General features: G+C 41.9%; 1 protein-coding gene across 1 annotated transcript in view; it reads left to right on the forward strand.

The window, feature by feature from the left end:
- The first annotated feature begins 252 nt into the window (after positions 1-252).
- Positions 253-20,860, forward strand: part of TSPAN13 (tetraspanin 13) — a 31,836-nt gene continuing 11,228 nt past the window's right edge. Inside the window, exon 1 of the mRNA XM_037163884.2 lies at positions 253-530. Within this exon, the coding sequence (XP_037019779.2) occupies positions 468-530 (63 nt within the window). The 5' untranslated portion in view covers positions 253-467. The remainder of the gene's footprint in view (positions 531-20,860) is intronic.

A 20,860-nucleotide genomic window follows, 5' to 3' on the forward strand; every position in this document is an offset into this window, starting at 1 on the left:
AGGTGCTGTCCTGTTTTCTCCCTGCCAGCGCGGATCTCCATCGCACCCCGCCCTCTTCTCCTCACCTGCTTCCTGGAAAACCACTGCGAGACCGGGTCACACGCTCCGGCCCGCGGCTTCCTCCCTCTTGCCCTAGGGCTGCCCCGCCCCTCCCGGATCCCGACTGGCTGAGCGCATTTATTTGCATATTTCTACCTTTGTTCCTTGCTGGCAGCCAATCAGCAGGCGGGGCGAGGCAGGGGTGCTGGGCGGGGCTCGGGCTCCAGCTGCGGCGATCGCAGGTTCTCGAGCGAGTCCGAGTCGCCGGGGGCGCGCCGCGCACAGTTACCCCAGCCCGGGGCCCCTCCACTGGTGTCCGCGCTGCTGCTTGGGCTCCGCCAGGCCCCGGAGGCAAAGACAAAGAGGCTGTGCGGGAGCGTCCTCCAGAGCCAGATTTACCTGCAGTGCCGGGAACCACAGGCTTCAAGATGGTTTGTGGGGGCTTCGCGTGTTCCAAGAACTGCCTTTGCGCGCTCAACCTGCTCTACACTGTGAGTATCCCAAGCTCGTTCCGGGTCTGGGGGCTTTGCACCTGCTCGGTCCGGTGCTTCTTGGCTTGCCTGCTTGGACAGCGACTCTCTTCATCCCGCTCCCCCTTGCCGTCTTCCCACGCTTTGCGCGCCCCAGGCCTCGCCATCAGCCCTAGACGACGACCAGGAGCGGGCGCTTGTCGCAGTCTCTTCCTTTCCCTTATTGTGAAGCCTCTGTCTTCCTGGCTCGCTAGCCTGGTCTCTGCCACATTGCTCTACCCCGCCCCCTCACCCACTGCCTTGTCTTTCAGTTATTTGACCAGACCTTCCCACTTTTCTCTTGCTGCCCCTCTAGTACTCGCTCCTGGCTACCAAATTCATCTGGGGCGGGTGAGAAGGCTGGACAGCCGCCTCGGATTTGAGGACAATTTTTCAAAATAGAGTAATCTGAAACTGACAAGGTGGCATGTGGACCCTGTGCATCTAGGTTAGCTCTACGTGCTCCTGTTTTTTTTTAATTGAGGCCACAGAGGAGGTTCACAGGATATCCGCAGCTTCCGAAGTTTGTTTCTCGCTTACATAAAGGGATGTCTTTTGGGGGGGGGGGGTGGTCCAGTTTTGCTCATACTGGATGCTTTTTCCATATGTCTCCTCGCTTATCAATATCCTAACTCCATTTTAAACGAAATCTTCCAGTAAATACACAAGTCTCCACCCAAGTTACTTCTTTTCCTGCCAACCAGCTTGTGCCTTTTAGTTTTAACACTGCAGTCTCTATGTGATTTTTAAGGCGCAATTCTGGGTGAACAGGAGGATGGGAGAGCAAGTTGCCTTTAAATATTGCCTACCACGTCCCAGGCTTGACATACAAGACTTTCATTAGTCATCCTGACATTCATTCCAGGCAAGGGGCATTGTTTGAATCCGTAAGATAACAGACCAAAATGGGTCTTTAATAAGTTTACATAGCTGGTAGCTGGCAAGTCAGGAGTAGAACCCAGGCCGTAGAATCCAGATCTTCCCTCAGACTTCTCTACCAAGTGGAAAAAAATATGCATCTTCTGCCATGGTCCCTGCATCATATAGCCTTGCTTCCTTCTGTAAATACACCTGGCGCTTTGTAGTACCCACCCGGAAAACAAACCCAGCTCCCTTGCAATAGCAGTCAGCTGGGCCATCTGTGCAAGCTTAGGTTACATCTTTGGAATGGGGAGGCTGCCTTGTGGTCACCAACAAGACAGGGAGGCTGGGTCAGTTTACCATTGCTGGTTCTTTGTGCGTGAACAGGAAAGCTTTGAGGCAAGAGAGAAGCTGTGATAAAGTATGCTTTTCTGGGTAGTTAGGAATCTAATCAACATGGTCACCAATGGTAGACTTGTAGAAAAGAATTCTGGATATCTTGTGATACAGCTGCTTGTCATTGGAGATCCATGACAAGTTTCAGATTAAAATCCACCTTTGTCTTACCTGAAGCATGCTTATCACATTGATTATTTATTAAGTAAATGCTGACCAATACTCCAGGTGTTTTCTTTTACTAGCATGGGTGGTCTGCTTAGAACTTCAGATTGATCATTTTGTGCCCTGACCTTTGCCATCCCTCAGTGATTTAGTCACCTGTTCACAGATACTTAACCTTATAGTGCCCGTTTACCCACAGTGGCAGGTCTGCTTTCCATAGTTACTTGACTGAGGTGTCTGTATAGATTTATGTGTCATATGTATATTTTTAAAGAGGTAAGTTCTTTTTAAATCTAATTCTCTTGTTTTTAAATCATATCCTTTCTAGTCGTATTTACAACTGTACTTGAACAACAATAAAAAACTTTAAAAAATATTAAAATAAATAAATAATTAAATAAATAAAAGAAAGCAAGGTGACTCTAACATAACATATTAAGACTTTATATCTGTTTTAAATTATTGACCTTCAAAGTGTATTCTATTGATTTAATGGCTATGCAGTAAAAATTAATTGGGAATCCATAGGACTATAAAAATGGTTGGCTCTTTTAAATCCTAGACTTTGTAGACAAAAGGATATTTCTTTAAATGAATTAGTGTCTACCTCTTATACATTGTGAACAAGCTAAAATAATTTCAGCAGTTTAAGTTAGAGATGAACAAAAGGTAAAAGTTGGACCGGGTCTTAAATAGATGCTGAAAACGTGCCACGGCTATTATTTCGATTCTGCGTTTTTTCTGGTCTCTCCCTCAATATTTGAAGATGGGAGATGCCAGGTGGTTGGGGCAGAGTGAGGGTGAAGGCTTGGGAGACGTTTCGTTTTAAGGCAAGAATAGGAGAACCCTTGGTAGGTTCTGATCCCACCTGAGTCAGTGCTTCAAAATTATGCTCAAAATTGCAGGATTGGGACTGAAGTCATTTCTAAAAGTGTTTAGTAAAACCAGAATTGCATATGAAGTGGCAGGGTTAAAGGCCACGGCCTGCCGTGTCATCACTGGTGTGGAAGCGTTTTCTTGAGGAACTTAGGACTCTGACTCCACCAGCCGAGCTGTCCATGTACTCAGGCAGTCTGCTAATAAGCCTGAGATTAGAGCAGACATTCTGATCAGTCCAGAAATCATGTCACTAAAACAGGTTGGAAGGAACGTTCCCCAAACTTGTCATGGGCATTTGATCACTAGACAAAGGTGCAATTGATTTTTGTTGTTGTTATGGTTTGGTTGCTTTAATGAATAGGATCCTTAGTACTGAGCAACTTTAAATGTAACGAATACAGTTTATAAGTATGGGAAGAGGGGGAGAAGCTAATCTTCATTGTGCACCTTCAAGGTGTCGTAAGAAAGATAATGATTTGCATCAGAACGTCCCACATTTAAAGAAACTGAATGTTTCTTCTTGAGTTCCTACTATGTGCTAAAGACTGTTCTCAGTCTAGGAATACAACAATGAACCAAACTGGGCTTTGAAAACAACATGCTTTTATTGAGCCTCCTTTTTATTTACTGTATTTCCTACATACAATCTCGAGAGCTTTACTGAGTCAATAAACATGTGCTACTGGGTGCAGTTAGCTGAGAAGTGTGGGAAAGAATAAACAAATGTCAATCCATAGGCAATACCTCTCCTGTGAAGACAGGATGTAGTTGAGATTCGTGGAGTGGGAGAATTCAGTGCTGTGTAGGAGAGGGACTGCCTCAGGGTGACGTAACATCTGGGGTCGGTCTCGTGGGCTAGAGAAATTGGGGGAGTGAAGGTATGATTGAGTCGGGAAAATGTGGAAATAACATGGCTCTTTTTTTTTACAGTTTTGGATAGAAATACAAATTAAAACTACTTTGGGAAAATGGCTTATTTTATTTTTATTGTTATTTTAAAAGTAATTTTGATTGAAAATATTTTGAGAAATAGTGAAAACAACTTCTTAAAATTGTACTTAGTGATTTGTGAGAAATTTTAGGGAATACAACATAAATGATGTATATTACAATATCTATAAAATTGTGAAGATTTATAGCATCTCTCCTTGTGTTTCTTAAGCAGAGAAAAGGCTTTTAGGAATTGCACTACTGAGGTACCATGCAGTTAAGACTATGTAGGTTATATATATGGTTTTAATTAACATAAGGAACAGAAAATAAGTTAAAATATGCTCTTAAAACTAGAAATGCAATATTAAAAGTTTCAGTTGTTTGTTCTTTTTCATTTTCACTCTGACTTCTAAATGTTTTTTGTTTCTATTGACTTTTTTTTCTTTTGTATTTTTCCATACCTTTGAGTGCTTTGGTAAAAATCCCCATGCAGATAAAAAGTTATACTGATTTCTATTCATTCTAAGGTGTATATTTTAATATCTCTGAAATTGGGATTTTCTCAGAATAGCTAAACGTGCCATCTTTATCAGATAAAAAATATGTATCTGTGTACTCTATGGGGAGAAAAAGTACTGGATTCAGGAAGAAAGCCGAGGTTTGAATACTAACTCTGCAGCTTGCTTGGAATGTAACCTTGGGCAAACAGTTTACTTGAGCTTGGTCTATTCATTTATTTATTTTTCATGTATAAACTGATGATTTTTTTACTCTTCTCTTATGAAGTGTAGTGAGAATAAGTTGGGAGAATGTGGATAAATGCTTTGGGTGGACGACAGAAAAGAAGATTAAGTTGTTACACCTTCAGGTGGAAGAGTTCAATTATTTTAAATTTTCAAATTACAAAGTTGCTTGTTATAAAAAAAGATTTACACTGTTGGGATTTCTAACACACTAAGGCTGGTGTTAACTCATGTGGGCTCTGGGGAGACAGGAGCTTATACATGCAAAATAGTAATATTAATCTTGCAGCTGTTAAGACTGAGATGTCGTAGGCATAAATTTGGAATGATTTACCTGAACTCTCTTTTTTTTTTTGAGTCCTAGTTTGGTTATTAGAGCTCTCTAATTTTATTCTATCTTCACGGCAAAATGAATGAAAACTCATAGTACTTAAGCCAAAGAAAAAGCAATGGTGTTCGCATTTTTGCATTTAGCATTTTTCAAAATTCTAATCATTTTTCAAATTATTCTTGTTTGGTATTTTAGTGTGTGGTTAGGTTTATGTTACTTCTCTCTCTGTTCAAACTACTCAATGAATTTAAAATATGTAAGTGGTTACTAAATATTTACTTGCATTTTGAATTTTAAAGTGATTCATTATTTCCCCATGATGCTACATGAATCTACCTTTGTGCTGATTACATTTGTAAAATGTCCCAACTTTTGATTTAAAAACTCAGTAACAAAAATATGCCATTTATGCCGCTTCTCATTTGAAATGTTATTAACTTTCACAAAGTTTCACTACATAATTAAGAAGCATTTACAAAGAAACAATTAATTTTGGGAAAAATTATATTTCAGCCTATGTTTGGAAAGTAAGATTTGAACATCCCAGGAGCTTAATTTTACACATAGTTTCAGGTGGTTTAAAAGTGGGCCATTGTCTGCCCTGGCTGAGTGGCTCAGTTGGTTGAAGCATCTTCTCATAAACCGAAAGGTCTCAGGTTTGATTCCTGGTCAGGGAACGTGCCTGGGTTGTGGGTTTGAAGAGGTACCGATTGATGTTTCTCTCTTGCATTGATGTTTTTTCTGCCTTTCTCTCCCTCCCTCCTCCTCTCTCTAAAATCAGTAAGCACGTCCTCAGGTGAGGATTAAAAAACAATTCAAACATATTCGAATTGCTGAAGAGAACAGGCTAAGTTGAGTTTCTCTTCCCTTTTTTCTTTTTTATATCACATTTCACCCAAATTCATCCTTAACACTGTCTGATCATGGTAAAATGGATAATCCAAACCCACTTGTAGTAATGGATGGTACTCTTCGAAAATAAACCCGCGTTCTTTAGCATGCCATTCGGGGTCTGTCACCAGCTGCTCCTCCCATCTGCATCCCTTTATAGATTTCAGCCACAGAGGATTCCCATGTAGTTTGCTCTGCCTTGCCTTTCTGTCTTTGCTGATTCTCTGCCACAGCCTAGAATGCCTTGCTCTATCTTTGTGAAGTTTCTTAAATAGAGCCTTTTCTTTCTTTAGTCAGGATTGTTTCCTTAAATTTTCACTTGAGAATCTTAATCCTTGAATACAACCCCCAGACTAATTTAATCGGGATTCGGGGAGAGGGGGAGAGAGCATGTAATTATTTTTTAAAGCTTATTTTCTTTCTTTTTTAAAAAATAGCTTCCTTGCTAACTATAAGTTACAGCAAGGATAGAGAGCCCATGTTGTAGGACTTTGGTTTGCTTTGGCTTTGTGGTCGACCACGGCAGCACTGTGTTATGGGTAGCTCCGTGCTGGCTGTACCCTGCGTAGACTGCTGACCTTTTGCTGGCAGAGATGACAGCTTCCTCTCTGTTGCATCCTTCAATGAGTGGAGTTTGCCTTCTTTTTTTTTTTTAATGCAGACCTTATACCCTAAATACTTTCTGAATTGAATTTGCAGAATTGGCTAGCCCCTTATCTAATATAAATGTATTATCAGATGAACCAAAATAATTTTCTTCTATTCAGGCTAATAATAAATATCGATTAAGCATCAACAGCAGTGAACAAAACTAAACATGCTGCCTTCATGGATCTTACATTTATGGGAGATAGATGATAACCAATAAGTACGTAAATAAATTATGTATCATGGTAGAAGGTGAGAAAGGGCTCTGGAGGAAATGAGTCAGGAAAACTAAGAGTGGAGGGGCAGTGGGTGGGTAGGGGAGGGTGAGTCCACAGTTTTGTATATGGCGGTCAGGATTCGCCCGCTTGGATGAAAGACCTGAAGGAGGTGAAAGACAAACATCTGGGAGAGCATTGAAGGTAGAGGGTATGGCCTCTGAAAAGAGCCTGAGGGAGGAGTATTCCTGGTTCACTTGAGGGACAAAGAGAGTCCATTGTGACTGGGGCAGAGTGAGCACAGGGCAGAGTGGTCGCAAGCGAGTCAGAGAAGCCCTGGGACTCAGATCGTGAAGGGTCTTCAGAGCGCTCTAAGGACCTTGTGCTGTTATGCAGAGTGAAATTGGTGCCTTTGGACCTGATTTTCACCTGGCAGATTGTCTGGCCAGTGAACCAAGAAGGTACTGTAGATGGCGAACACGGAGGCAGTGGATGACTTACAAGGCCATTGCAGTCATCGAGGCAAGAGGCGAAGGCAGCCCAGACCATCTGACAGCAGTGGAAGTGAGAGAAGTAGTCAGTTTGCATATATTTTGAAGATGGGCCAATGTCATTTCCTGATGGATTGAAATGTGACATGAGAGAAAAAGTCAAGTCACACAGTACTCAGGATTTATGTGTGGCCTAAGCAACTGGCAGGATGGATCTGCTATTCAGAAGAACGGGGGAGACTGTGAGTGGAGCAGGCTTAGGGAGGAAAATAAAGAGTTCAGTGTTAAATGGGATGCCAGTCAGTTACCCAAGTGGAGATCTCAATAGTAGTTAGACTAACAGTGGAGTTCAGCGGGGAGGACTAGCTGGAGGTATAAAGGCATGGAGCCATCAACATACAGAATGGTATTTAGGGGTAAGATTGGATGAAACGAACAAGTTAGTGAGGATGGATGGAGGAGAGCAGTGGTCCATGGATTGAACCAAGGATGCTCTTAATAAGAGCTTTGGAAGATGAGGAGGAGCCAGCAAAAACGCCCAAGAAGGAATGGCTGGTCAAGTAAAGAGGAAAACCTGGTAGAGTTTGGTGTTTTGGAGGCCACATGCAAATTGTTTTAAGGACACAGAATTGCACATCTGTGTCAAATGCTGCTAAGTAAGATGGGGACTAAGGCTTGATACTTGAATTGATCAGTGAAGAAGCCATTAAAAAGAGCAAGTGCCCTTTTGTTTTTCAGGTTATAAACTATGTGCCTCTCAGCAATAAAGGCCCTGCCCAGGTGCCCCACACGGCCCTGGCACAGGGCTGGCATTTGGTTACTGGAAAGAAGGGATGACCGCAGGGCTCTTCGGCCCGTGAGTCTTACTCGTCTGCTCCAAAGAAGTAAGCAGAGCAGGTCGGAAGTTTGTTGGCAGTGGTGGGTGCCTCCTCAAACTAGTTTTCCTTGGAAAATGACAAGTCAAGTTCCCTTACTTTCGATCCCCTTTGTGTAATACCCTCCCAGAAGTTATTGCGTACCGTATTTTGTGCCCACAAGTATAAAATAATCTGCTTGACACCACAGAGAACATAAAGAAGAAGAGTATGGGACAAAGGCACGGTAGGCTTCCAGTGTCATTGGAAGAATGAAAATGAAATGAAGAACTAAGGTCTTGGCTGAAACACTGAGATATTTGGATATTTAGTAATATCTAGATTTATTTATAGAATTTTGAAATTGCCATCCAGATGTTTGGCCTCGTAGACACACAGGTTGGATCATCACTGAGTTTTTCTTCAGTATTCCAGTTAGGCAGAAGTTGAGAGGGACAGTTCAGTGTTCCGGTGTAATTCCACACTGGGAATGTTGAACCATACAGAGGGCAGACCGTCTGGGGTCTTGTTCTCTTTACATATCTGCGGGTGCTCTTACATTTTGGTGGTGTAGTCCTTCTAAACCTTACTACCGTTTTAAATTTCTTACCCTCCACTGCCACCAGAACGTCTCTCTTGCTTTGGTGCTGACAAAACCTTTTTTTTAAAATCCTCACCCAAGGAAATCTTTTTCCATTGCCTTTTTTTAGAGAGGAAGGGAGAGAGAAGCATCAGTGCAAGAGAGATACATCGATTGGTTGCCTCTCATATGCTCCCTGACTGGGAACTGAACCCACGACCTAGGTATGTGCCCTGACAGGGAATCCAACCCTCAGCCTTTCACTTACAGAATGGTGCTCCAACCAACTGAGCCATACTGACCAGGGCTGACAACACATTTTTTGAATCATTTAATGACAGGGGCATTGACTCCAGTTTTTTCAAATGTTCTAGATTCCTTTCCTCCTCAAAGTAATTCACTTACCCTGTACAATTTGGATGTTCAGGAAAAAAATGGAGCTGTCATAGAAATAATTCAGGTCTTTCTTTGCCTTTTGTTTTTGAAATGTGGGTATTTGACAAAGGAATGAAAATCCCTTTTATAGGTTACTTAGAGAAAGAATAATTAGAACATCATTAGGCTGGATTTCTTCCCTGCAAATATTATATAAGTTGGAATAAGTGTTTGCTGGTCCTCAAAACATGGTAAGTGAGATTATGAGTTCTTTCATGCAGCAGTATGTTTTGAGTACCTTTTCTGCACCAGGCACTTAACCAGGTGCCAGGGATATCAGATCAACCCGTGCCTTGATTGAGTGGCACTTAAAGTGTAGAAGAATCCGAAGAATGGCTGGAGGTGGGGAAGAGTGACTCCGGAATTACCGCAAAGGTAGTCTGGGCCCTTTGCACCCTTGGATTTGTCAGCCTGGGGTTTGGACTTTATGCTAAGATTAGACACAGAAAGCAGCCTGCGTGGATGGGATCTGATGTCATTGGCTTTAAAAAAGGCCATCAGAGACTGTGATGTTAGGAACAGGGTCCAGCTGCAGGTAATAGAAACCCAGTTACTGCTGCTCGGAATACATTGTTATTTTCATGTAGTAACACGTCCGGAAGTAGGTAGTCCAGAGCAAGTGCACAGTTTGAGCATGTTATCTAGTCCTAGTCTTCATCCCTCTGCCTCCCCCATCATCCTTGGCACGTGACTTTCTTCCTTATCACCAGATGACTTCTGCAACTGTAGGCATTGTGATTTGTTCCACATCAAAAGAAAGATGATGCTATAATAGGGTTTCCATCATAAAATTGAGACTTCTTTGGGGGTGGGGAAGACAGTGAGGTATTGACATACAGTAAGCTGCCCATGGAGGTATAAATTGGATGGGTTTTGACATGCATATACACCTGTGAACCCATCCCCACATTCAAGACCTCGAAGATACCCATCACCCCCTGAAGTTGTCTTATCCTCCTTGGGAAGCCCTCTCTCTGCTCCCAGTCTGCAGTCAACCACTAACCTGCTTGGCAGTAATATTTAGGCTGGAGTTAAATTAGGTACGAGTAGGGAGGACGTTTGCAGAAAGAAGATGGCCTAGGACATTTCTGTGGCTCTTGGTTCCCTTGTTGTTTTGCCTTTAGAGTAAGAAGTTTTAGGAAGGTTTTTTCAGCAAAAAGGGGGTGCTTCTATTTTTAAAAAGCCCATCGATGAGGTGAAGGATCTAGAGTTAGTCCAGGTAGGAAGGTTGTCACGATAGTGAAGGTAGACAGGGTCAAAACAAATTGGCAGGTATTAAAAAATTTATAAGTGCTTGCAAAATGAAACTTCTGTTAACCAGACTTCTTCATGGGTTATAGATGAGCTTAAAAGAGCATGTGGGTGAGGTAGCATGAGCTTTTAAAAGAAATGTAATTGGACATCCAATAGTTGGATCATCAAGTATGGCTGGATCAAGGGGCTCAGGAAAGGTCCACACTCTCAGCTGACCTTGTCTCTGCTCAGATTATTTTTGAGACTAGATCTTTACCTGTGCCAGGTGGCAGAATCAATTTTAATTGTCCTTACAGCTTGCTGTGCCAGAGGAGCTCATTTTAAAAACCTTCCCAATATCCTATGGGACACACTAATGGACCCTATTGGTTTATGGGCCCATCCCATGGATCAGTCGCGGTGGATAGGGGGATGAGAGCACCTCGACTGGTGAGGCCCAAATCCTGTGACTTGCTGCTGGTGGTGGTTGGGGGTGGCCAGTGAGACACTGTGATTCAGAGATTTACAAGAGATATGTGTGCTGACTTGTAAACGCAACAGCTATCCACCACAGAGGTCACTTTTCAGGGCAGCACTTTGTCTGGTTCTTCTGTTCCTAAATCTGAACTATTCTGGCAACTTCTGTATTATTTGAAAGGGTTAGTGTAATGGTTTAATACTTCAACACCCACTGAAGCTGGATTAAAAAATACATGGGCAACATATTTTTTTCTTTGTTCTGTAATGGCATTGTATATATCAAGCCAAAAGGTGCATAAATGCATGTTTATGAAACCATTTTATTTGCTACTGTGAGCTCCACGATAAAGGCTCTTCGTCCTGAGTACAGTTTCCTGCCGCCTACTGCAGGCACTGCATGGCGTGCTTGTGTGTAAATGTGGGCACATGCGAAGAAATTTTAGGTCAGGTAGAAGAAAAATAAAAAGCACAAAAGGAGTATGGTAGTTAACTAGTGGAAAACTTGTGTGACTTAGAGGACTTGACTGTTCTTTTATCCCTGACTGCAACCAGGTCTTACAGGGAGTGAGTTAAAGAGATGCCGTGACTCAAGTGCATCTCGATCGGGCTGTGGAGATAAAACTATGGTTTCTTATGCGGTATAATATTGTCTTTGGTGTTGTATCTCAGTGTTTAAAAATATTTAACCATATTGTTAGGTGCTATGATAATGATCCTACAGGGAGAAAAAAAATGCACCAAGCCAAAAGACCAAAAAGCCAGTTGTGCTTCTGTGTCACCGGCCATGTCTGTTCTGGTTTGTCACCTGTGAAGTGGAGGGAATCGATTGAGATCACTGGCCCAAGCTTTGTGCCTTGCTGGCCTGCCCTCTCGTGAGCCTTGACTGAGAACTCTGTTTCTTTACCTTCATCAGAATCCATAACCTTGCTCTGACGTGATTATAGTCCTTGTAACCTCTCTTTTAAAAGCTGTTTTTGTGGTTTACTTTTCTTTGTTTTACAGAGAAAACAGGAAAGGTCGGCTCTTCCTGCTCACAAAAACATTGCTATCAACTAGTTAACAGATCCATAATCTGTTTTTATCGGCATTCAGTCTGAACGGAAGGAAACTATTTGTCATAGGTCCAAATGTATTTTCCATTACAATTGTCTCATAAGGAAGCTGTTGTTACTGTTAAACAAAAGATTCTTGCAGTTTCTTTGTCTACCAAGTTCTAGTGACAAACAGAAGCTTTTAAATTATACAGTCGGAATTAATTTTATTGGAATTAATGATGTGTAGATCACTAGCTTGGGAGACTTCATTATAACCCCATTCTCTTCAAGATTACATACCAACCATAACATATAATTACCACTACTCAGAAATAGTATCATTATTATCTTTAAAAGTTTTCCTTTATGGTAAAAGTTAAAGAGACACTGATAATTAAATCTACTTACAGGCATATCATAAATCTTCAGGTTTTACTTTTAATTTAAAAAATGAATTATGACTATTTGGGGGAATTTGCCTAACATATTTTGGGGGGGCTTATCAGAAAATTATTAATTCAAATAAGTTTATGTTTAGACAGTTTCAGTGTTGTGCTCATACATTCAAAATTTGTTTTGGTTGGACATTTAGATCTCTCTTCCCTCTCACCATACAAAGGAGAATGCATTTGCATGTGTGTGCGTGCTTGGGAATTGGGTATGAGAAGGGGGTGGAAGGGTGGCATCTTGTTCCACATGTAAAAGCACCCAAGTGTGATAGACCTTGAGCTTTGCTTACTGTCATAAACAAGTGGAGGTTCAACAAATCGTCGCCTGCTGACTGCAGGTACGTGCCACTTTCGTTTGAAAGCCTTTCTTTTTTCTAAACGGAGCAACTTATCGGAGAGACTGTGGACAGTACTTGAAGATGCACCGGTAGGAATTAGTGTGAAATATTTGAGAGACCAAGGAAGTGTAGCAGCGTTTGGGGAGTAGTAAAAACAAAGTGGAGGAGAAACGCTGGACCTACTGACAGAGGGATGCAAAGCAGAAGAATTCAGAATTGGTGCCCTACCAAGAGAGGGGGGCTATCACTACGTTTTCATGGCTGGTTTCAATCAGGAAATGTTGCGTGTGCACAGAGAATAATGTGGTAGACTCTTGTGAACAGAACTGCCTGCTTTCACAGATGCCAGGGTTGGGCCACATCTCTTTTTTAAGAAGTTAAGTGTTACATTTAAAGGTGCACGGTCCTTCCCATTTACCATTTTTCCTCTCTCAAAAGTAGTCACTATAACGAAATCAACATTGTTGGTTTCTATGCATATTTACATATTTATGACAATTTGACCTAGTAATCAACCACAAAGAAAATATTGTATTATTTTTGTGTGTTTGAAAATTATATGTAATCAATATTATACAATTTGTTTCATTTCTTTGATTTTTGAAATTATCAACTTAGTAGAAATGGGTCAAAATCATTTGTATTCTACTGTGTGATCACACCAGAGTTTATGAATTCCCTAGTCAGGGTGTTTAAGGTTTTCAGCTTTTGCTATTTCAAGCAAGGCTGCTGAAGTCCTGAGATGTGTCTCGTTGGGGACACGGTGCTCCTTTTGGGCATTAACCTAGAAGCAGAATTGCCTGTTTAGTAAGGGATACATGTCTTTAATTTTGATAGGTGCTGCCAAATTGTTCTGTAAAGTGGCTTCAACAGTTTACCCTTCTAGTAGAATGTGAGGTTTAGAGTCTCCACATCCATGGAGTCCTCAGGCTTAATTTTTGCCAGTCACATAATTCACGTGACATGATATCTCATTATTCTAAAATTTGTCTTAACATCTGTCATGCGTTGAGCGGTATTTTGGATTCTTTTTCTGTGAATTGCCTCTTAAATGAACTCTGACCACTTTTTAGTGTATCGATTTATGGGCATTCTTTCATATATGTTTGTGCTGGAAATATAGTCCTAGGCCTAGCCTATGTTTGTCTGATGTTATTGTTAGATGTTATTGTTAGAGACTTGAACTTTTTAATGTGAGGCGTGGTGTGTAGGTAAGAACGAAGAATCTGCAGCCAGGCAGCCTGGGTCTGCATCCCGATTCTGTCCCTTCCCTGCCATGTGACCTTGGGCAAGTTATTTCACATCTTGGCATATAACTTTCCCATCTGGAAAACGGACGCTATCGTACTCCCTACTTCTTGCAGTAAAGATTAGTTCATAAGTGTAAGGCACTTAGAATACTTCCTTCCACGTAGCATATGCAAAGCTAGTATTGTTCATGCTTTTGTTTTGTTTTGTTTCTTGTTAAAGAGATTCTGGGACAGACTGAGTCATGTGGCTCTAGGATGGGAGGAATTTTTGTCTCGCACACCCGACCAGTGTAGAGCCTTCCCTTCACAGGCCAAATCTTGGTCTGTTTGGGCCCGATAAACTCTGCTGGCCTCACCCTGACAACTCCCTGAGACCTCACCCCACCACAAAAGCGTGTGAGCACCCAGCCAGTGGCAGCTAGACTCGTTACACCCTCGGACATTTGCTGAGTGATCTCGGACCCAGCACTGGCACTGGGTTTGAGCCTATATTGGTCTGGTGAATACCCCTCGCCCCTACCCAGTGACTCACTGAGAACCTATCTCATGCAACTCAAGTATTGCCAGAGGTTCTTGTAGTGCCTGACTCCAACAGGCAGCTGTTGGATGGAGGCAGGCAGAGGCTGATCTCAGTGTTCCTTGGGATTTTGCTGTCCTGCCCCCAGGCCCAGCGCTGGTAAAAGCCAGCCTGGGTGCACAGCACGGTCCTTCCTGCACACCTGGGCCCAGCAGAGGCAGCCACAAACCGTGGATCACTTTGTAGCTCCAAACCAGTTGCCCAGGACCAGCCATGGGCAGTAGCAGAGCCCCTCCCAAGAGGCCTTAGAACCAACCCATCCGGCGGCCAGCTTCAGACGACATCAGAGCAGGATCCAGTCAGCTTCACAAGCAGCATATCTAAAGGGAGGTTTCATGCTGGCACCAGACCCTGCGGAGTCAAATTCCACCCTGTATGGTCAGCACTCGCACAGCAGCTCACACACTGGTCGGAGTTGATTCTTGCAGTCAGCCAGCCTGAGGGTCTGCCCCCCACACAGATGAGTCCGTCTCAATTGAGACTCATTTACAACAGGAGGGCCCACATAACCTACACTGGGGTCATTCCTGGAGCAACTAGTACAGGTAATCAAGGAGAATGTGCCACGGGGTCCCACAGGACACCTACTACATAAGGCCACCCCATGAAGCCTGGGAATCATAACATATTTACATAGAAGCAGACACAAAGAGGCAGCAAAGTGGGGGAGATAAGGAAACATGCCCCAAATGAAAGAACAGGAGAAATCACCAGAAAAAAGAGCTAAATGAAATGGAGGCAAGCAATGTATCAGATATGGAGTTCAAAACAATGTTTATAAGGAATGCTTAAGAAACTTAATGAGAATGGCAAGGAACTTAGAACTACAAAAACATGAAAAAGGACACAGGAACCACAAACAAAAGAACCAGTCAGAAATGAAGTATACAATGTTAGAAATGAAGTATACAATGTCAGAAATGAAGAATAATACACTCGAAGGAATAAACAGTGTGTTGGATGAAGCAGAGGATTGAATCAGCAATTTGCAAGACAAGGTACTAGAACATACCCAATCGGAGCAGCAAAAAGAAAAAAGAATTTTAAAAAATGAGCTTAGTTTAAGGGTCCTTCGGGACAACATGAAGTGAATCGACATCCACATCATAGGGGCAGCAAAAGGAAAGGAGAGGCAAGCTTGGGATGAACAACCTATTTGAAGAAAATAAAGACTGAAAACTTCCCTAATATGGTAAAGGAAAAAGACACACGGGTCCAGGAAACAGAGTCTCAAACAAGACGAGCTTAAAGAGGCCCATACCAAGACTGATCATAACTGCAATGGCAGATCTTGAAGACAAAGAGAGAATCTTAAAAGCTGCAAGAGAAAGACAGTTACCTACAAAGGTGCTCCCATAAGACTGTCAGCCGATTTTTCAACAGAAACATTTCAGGCATGAAATATTCAAAGTGGTGAAAAGCAAGGACCTACAACCAAGGCTACTTCACACAGCAAAGCTGGCATTTAAAATTGAAGGAGAAATAAAGAGCTTCCCAGAGAAGAAAAAGCTAGAGGAGTTTGTTACCATCAAACCAGTTAAAAGGGCCTCCTTTAAGAAGAAGGATGAAAAAAAAGAGGAATATAGTTAAAAGACTAAAATGACAAATACATACCTATCAGTATCACTTTAAATGGCTTAAATGTTCCAATCAAAAGACATACGGTAACTGAACGACTGATTAAATGTGTCAGACATGGTTTGTGAAATTTCGTGCTGGAGATTTCTTGCTGGATGATGCTCCATGGTAGGGTAGACCAGTTGCAGTTGATAGTGATGAAATCAGGACATTAATTGAGAACAATCAATGTTATACCACACAGAAGATACTGATAGACTCAAAATATCCAAATCAATAAAGTTATTGGTGAAAATAAAAATATGTTTTTTTTTTAAGATTTTATTTATTTATCTTTAGAGGGAAGGGAAGGAGAGAGGGAGAGAAATATCAGTGTATGGTTGCCTCTCATGCGTCCCCTGCTGGGAACTGGCCTGCAACCCAGGCATGTGCCCTGACTGGGAATCGACTACGATCCTTTGGCTCAATCCACTGAGCTGTGCCAGCCAGGGCTTGGTTTTTTTCGGTTTTTTGTTTTTTAAATGGAAAAAACTACATGGACTTTTTGGCCGACCCAGTAAAAAACAATCACAAGAAAAAAACTGAAGACACATGAAGACATGGAGGCTAAATAACACGTTAATAAACAATGAATGTGTTAAGAAGATCAAGGAAGAAATCAAAAGATACCTTGAAACAGGTGAAAATGAGAACACAACAACCCCAAGTCTATGGGACACAGTGAAAGCAGTCCCCGGAAGGAAATTCATAGCATTGCATGCCTAACTCAAGAAACAAGAAAAATGTCTGCCCTGGTCAAGTGGCTCAGTTGTTGTGGAGCATCATCTTGTACACAAAAATGTTGCAGGTCCAATTCCTGGTCAGGGCGCATGCCTAGGTTGTGGGTTTGATCCCCACTCAGGGCATCGACTGGGAGGCAACTGATTGATGTTTCTCTCTCTCTTTCTCTTTGACTTGGTGTGGTGAACACACAATATAATATATGGGTGATGTATTATAGAATTGTACCCTGAAACCTTTATATTTTTATTAATCAGTATCACCCAAATTCAATAAAAGAAAAGAAAGGAATTGCTCTTCTTTCTATGGACAATAGCTTAGAATTTGCTTGTTTGTTTTTATTGCCATTGTAAAAAAGAAAAAATTCTTCTTGAAGCACCAAGTCAGGACATTTTTCTGTATGTTTTTTCCTAAAAGTTGAAATTTTGCTTTTTAAATTTGGGCTTTAAATTTATGGTGTGAGGTAGCAGCTGCTACTAATCTCTTTGAAAATGCTGGTAGTTGTTGTAGGAGTATTAATTAAAGCTCGCTGTTTCCCCACTGGTTTAGAAGCCTACCTCTGTCCAAGCCTACCCTGTCGGCTTCTTCAGATCTGCGTCAGTTTCTTGGTTTTAATTACCGAAACATTAAAATAAGTGCTGATACTGATTCAGATGATTTTTAACTTCTTTAGTTGTTTTAGTTTTATTCATGTATTCACTAGTTTTAAAAATTAAACGTGTCCAAAAGATGTAGAATCAAGTTCGGTTTGGCAGAATATGGTGAAAACAACAGCAAAGAGAATTGGGGGCCGTTTGCTGGGGGCGGTGCCTCTGCGCTGAGAAAAAGTGCAGTGAGGAACACGTCCTTCTTCTTAGACTTAAAAATGTGTGTAGCTCTTTGGTGACATCTATTCTTCTATGCAATTTAATGGATCATTGTATGAAGAAGTTTCACCCAAAATCCTGTTGAGACTTCGACTAGGAATTGACGTTGCAGGCTAAATTGGAAATGAATTGGTGCTTTATTGTTACGAGAGTTCCCACCCAGGAACATGGTATATCTTTTCACTTAATTTAGGTCTTTTTCATGTTCTTAAATTCATTGCACAGTTTTCTTCCTGAAGCTCTTGTGATACTTCTGTTAGTTATATGTACCTTATATTTGGGGTACATATATTTGGGGTACATTTGCAATTTCCTATTGCAAATTGCATCCTTAAAAATGCACTAACATTTTTTTGATGCAGCACTTTGCTGTTGATTTTGCATATTGACCCTTTTCTAGCAAATTTTTCTGGTTCTTACCAGTGTTAATAATATTTGCATTTTCTTGGATTTGCTACATAGATTCCCCCTGTTAATTTGCATGACAACAATTTGGTTCTCCCCTCAGCTTTGTTTTATGTTCGCTTTTACTCATTTGTCTAAGGCCTCCACTGCAATGCAGACAAATGCTGATAAGCTATCTCCCTTGTTCCACTCCTGAACTTTGAAAGAAATGTTTCTCAGGTTTCATTATTAAGGATAGTGTTTGTTTTGGGGTTTTGATAGCCATCATTTATCAGTTAAGGAAATTTGGGGGGTTTTACTGTTTTTTTTTCCCCCTTAAAAATTAATTTTGCTGAAGGCCTGTCAATTTTTTCTTTTTCAGTGAAGCTTTATCCTTTATATATTGCATGTTTCTCTTCTTTCCATTTTCATTGAATTTACTCTGTTTGGCTCTTTTTCAGGTCTGCATTTTTAAATATAGTTTTTTTTCCCCATGTTGTTTTTATTCCTTTTACCTTCCTAGTAAGTTGGATTTTAGTCTCATTTATTTGGTTTTATTACCTCAAGTTCTTGGGAATGCCAATTCTTGTTTTGCATCTCTGTCATGATAGATATTTTTTCTTATGTGTTTTGCGATTTTTGATTTACAACAAGTTTTCTCTTTTCCTTTGGGAATGGCATCAGGCCTAGGATTCAGAAACGCCTTTCCTGAGTCATTTTGAATGTTTCTCTGAGTTTTTCTCATCTAGCTTCCTCAGGGCCTGCGACCAGCTTCTATGTAAATTGCTCGGTTTGCAGACTGCTGCGTGCCTGGCTGGTATACATTTGCACTCCAGACACGGGCAGGCATGGTGGCCTTGACCTTTCTCACTGTAGGCTTTCCGAAGAGACTCAGAAATCTCTGCTGGCTTCTTGGGTGCAGTGGTGCAGTTTTCCCATAACCCCCGACACCAAAACCCCCGCTTTCTGGAGGTCCTGGCCACAGAGAGGTTTTAGTTCCACTTCTCAATTCTGCCGAGTTTAAAACGCAAGTTGTTCCCCTGGAAGGGTCTGTTCTGGTCCAGAAATGCTTTCCCACCCCCTCTTGGGCCACCGCCGCAGCACCAGTTACATGCTTCTAGCTCTGACTTTCAGTTCTCTCTCCTTTCTGGCCCGTGGGAATTACCTGTAGTTTTTCTTTGCTCAGCTGTGTATGTAAATGTTACAGTAGTATTCAATGTTTTAATGTATTTGTGGCAGGAAGGATTCTATGTAACTCAGTTGCCCATGTGCACAGAACCTTCTATGGCTGGCTGAATAATATCCCTTTGCCCACAATGCTGTATATCCCAATCCTTAGAACCTATGAATTTGTTACTTCACATAGCAAGAGAGACTTTGCAGATATGATTGAATTAAGCATCTTGTCCTAGATCGATTATTCTGGATTATCTGAGGGAGACCTGGATAATCACAAAGGACCTTGTAAAGGGCATTCAGGAGGGTTTATGCAGAGAAAGGTTTGCTTAGAGAAGCAAGTTGTAGTCTGAGAGATTTGAAGATGCTACGCTGCTGGCTTTGGAGATGGAATACTGGGTCTGCTGGCTTTGAAGATGGAATACTGGGTCGCAGGCCAAGGCCTGCAAGTAGCTGCTGGAAGCTACAGAAAAACAAAGAAATGGATTCTCCCCTGGAGCTTCCAGAAGGAATTAAGGCTTACAGATACCATGATTTCCGCTTAGTGAGACCCATGTTCCATGTTGGACTCTAGCCTCCAGATTTGCGAGGGAATTTGGGTTGTCTTAAGCCACTAAGCTTGTGGTAACTTGTTAAAGCAACAACAGGAAACTGGTAACGTCTTCACTGTTTTTGGAGGAGGGGTGCCTGGTATCAGTGATGAGTATAGACTGAAAATTGTATTAGAGACACAGCAGAGTGAACTTGATGAGGAATACATACTCTTGACCAAGAGGTATAGAAGGGTATAGCTTCTTTCTTTTCCTACCTAGGAAAAAATTCGTAACAGAAACATTTATGAATGTTCTAGTAGTGTTTTCAATAATAGCCCAGCCTGAGACCTGAAACTTCTCATAGAAGGGATGAAGTGCCCCCAACCCCCACCTTTTAGTAGTAGACATTGTTTTTCAAAGGGGAAAAGATTCTCATCATGAGTGAGCCTGTAAGTTGGTAGGCGTGGGAGCAGAGAATAGTGTTCTTGTGTTGCTGAAATTCTGCTCACGTAAATGAAGGATTCGTTTTGCTAGGAGGGTGCTGACAGGATCCCCGAGTGCTTCACTCCAGGTACATGTAGGGATGCCATTGGTGGTAAAACGTTAATACCAGGCAGCTTTCCATGACAGCCAGAGGTTCCCGACCTGTCCGACTCCAGATGTGCGAATTGTTCTGTATTGGTTTCCTAGGGCTGGGGTGACAACCCTACCACAAACGTGGTGGCTTAGAAACAACAGACATTTATTCTCACAGTTTAGGAGACCAGAAGTTCAAAATCAAGGTGGCAATGGGGTTGCAGCCCCCTCAGAAGGCCCTGGGGGAGAATCTGTTCCTGCCTCTTCTACCTTCTGGTGGCTGCTTGCATTCCTTGCCTTGTGGCCACACCAGCTTCTGCCAGCTTTACATTGTCGTCTCTTCTCTGTGCGTCTCTCTACTCTCCTTTTGCCTCTCTGGGTTAGGGTACTTGTGATGACTTGTCCTTTTTTTTTAGCCTACTACTTGCTCCTTTCTTGCATTTTTGCAGTCATTGGCCTATTTTAGTTACCTGCATATTTTGAAAGATTGTCCTCTGCTCTGATCCACCTTTAGAAAGTCCCTGACATAGCAGTTGTCTGTAGGGACTTTGAAGTTCTCATTCTCTCTACACCAACATGTAGAACACGAGTCAGCGGACTACAGTCCACGGGCTGTATCCACTCCACTGAGTATGA

Source organism: Artibeus jamaicensis, unplaced genomic scaffold, assembly GCF_021234435.1.
Source record: "Artibeus jamaicensis isolate MK-2021 breed Jamaican fruit bat unplaced genomic scaffold, CSHL_Jam_final contig_923, whole genome shotgun sequence".
Taxonomy (NCBI): Eukaryota; Metazoa; Chordata; class Mammalia; order Chiroptera; family Phyllostomidae; genus Artibeus; species Artibeus jamaicensis.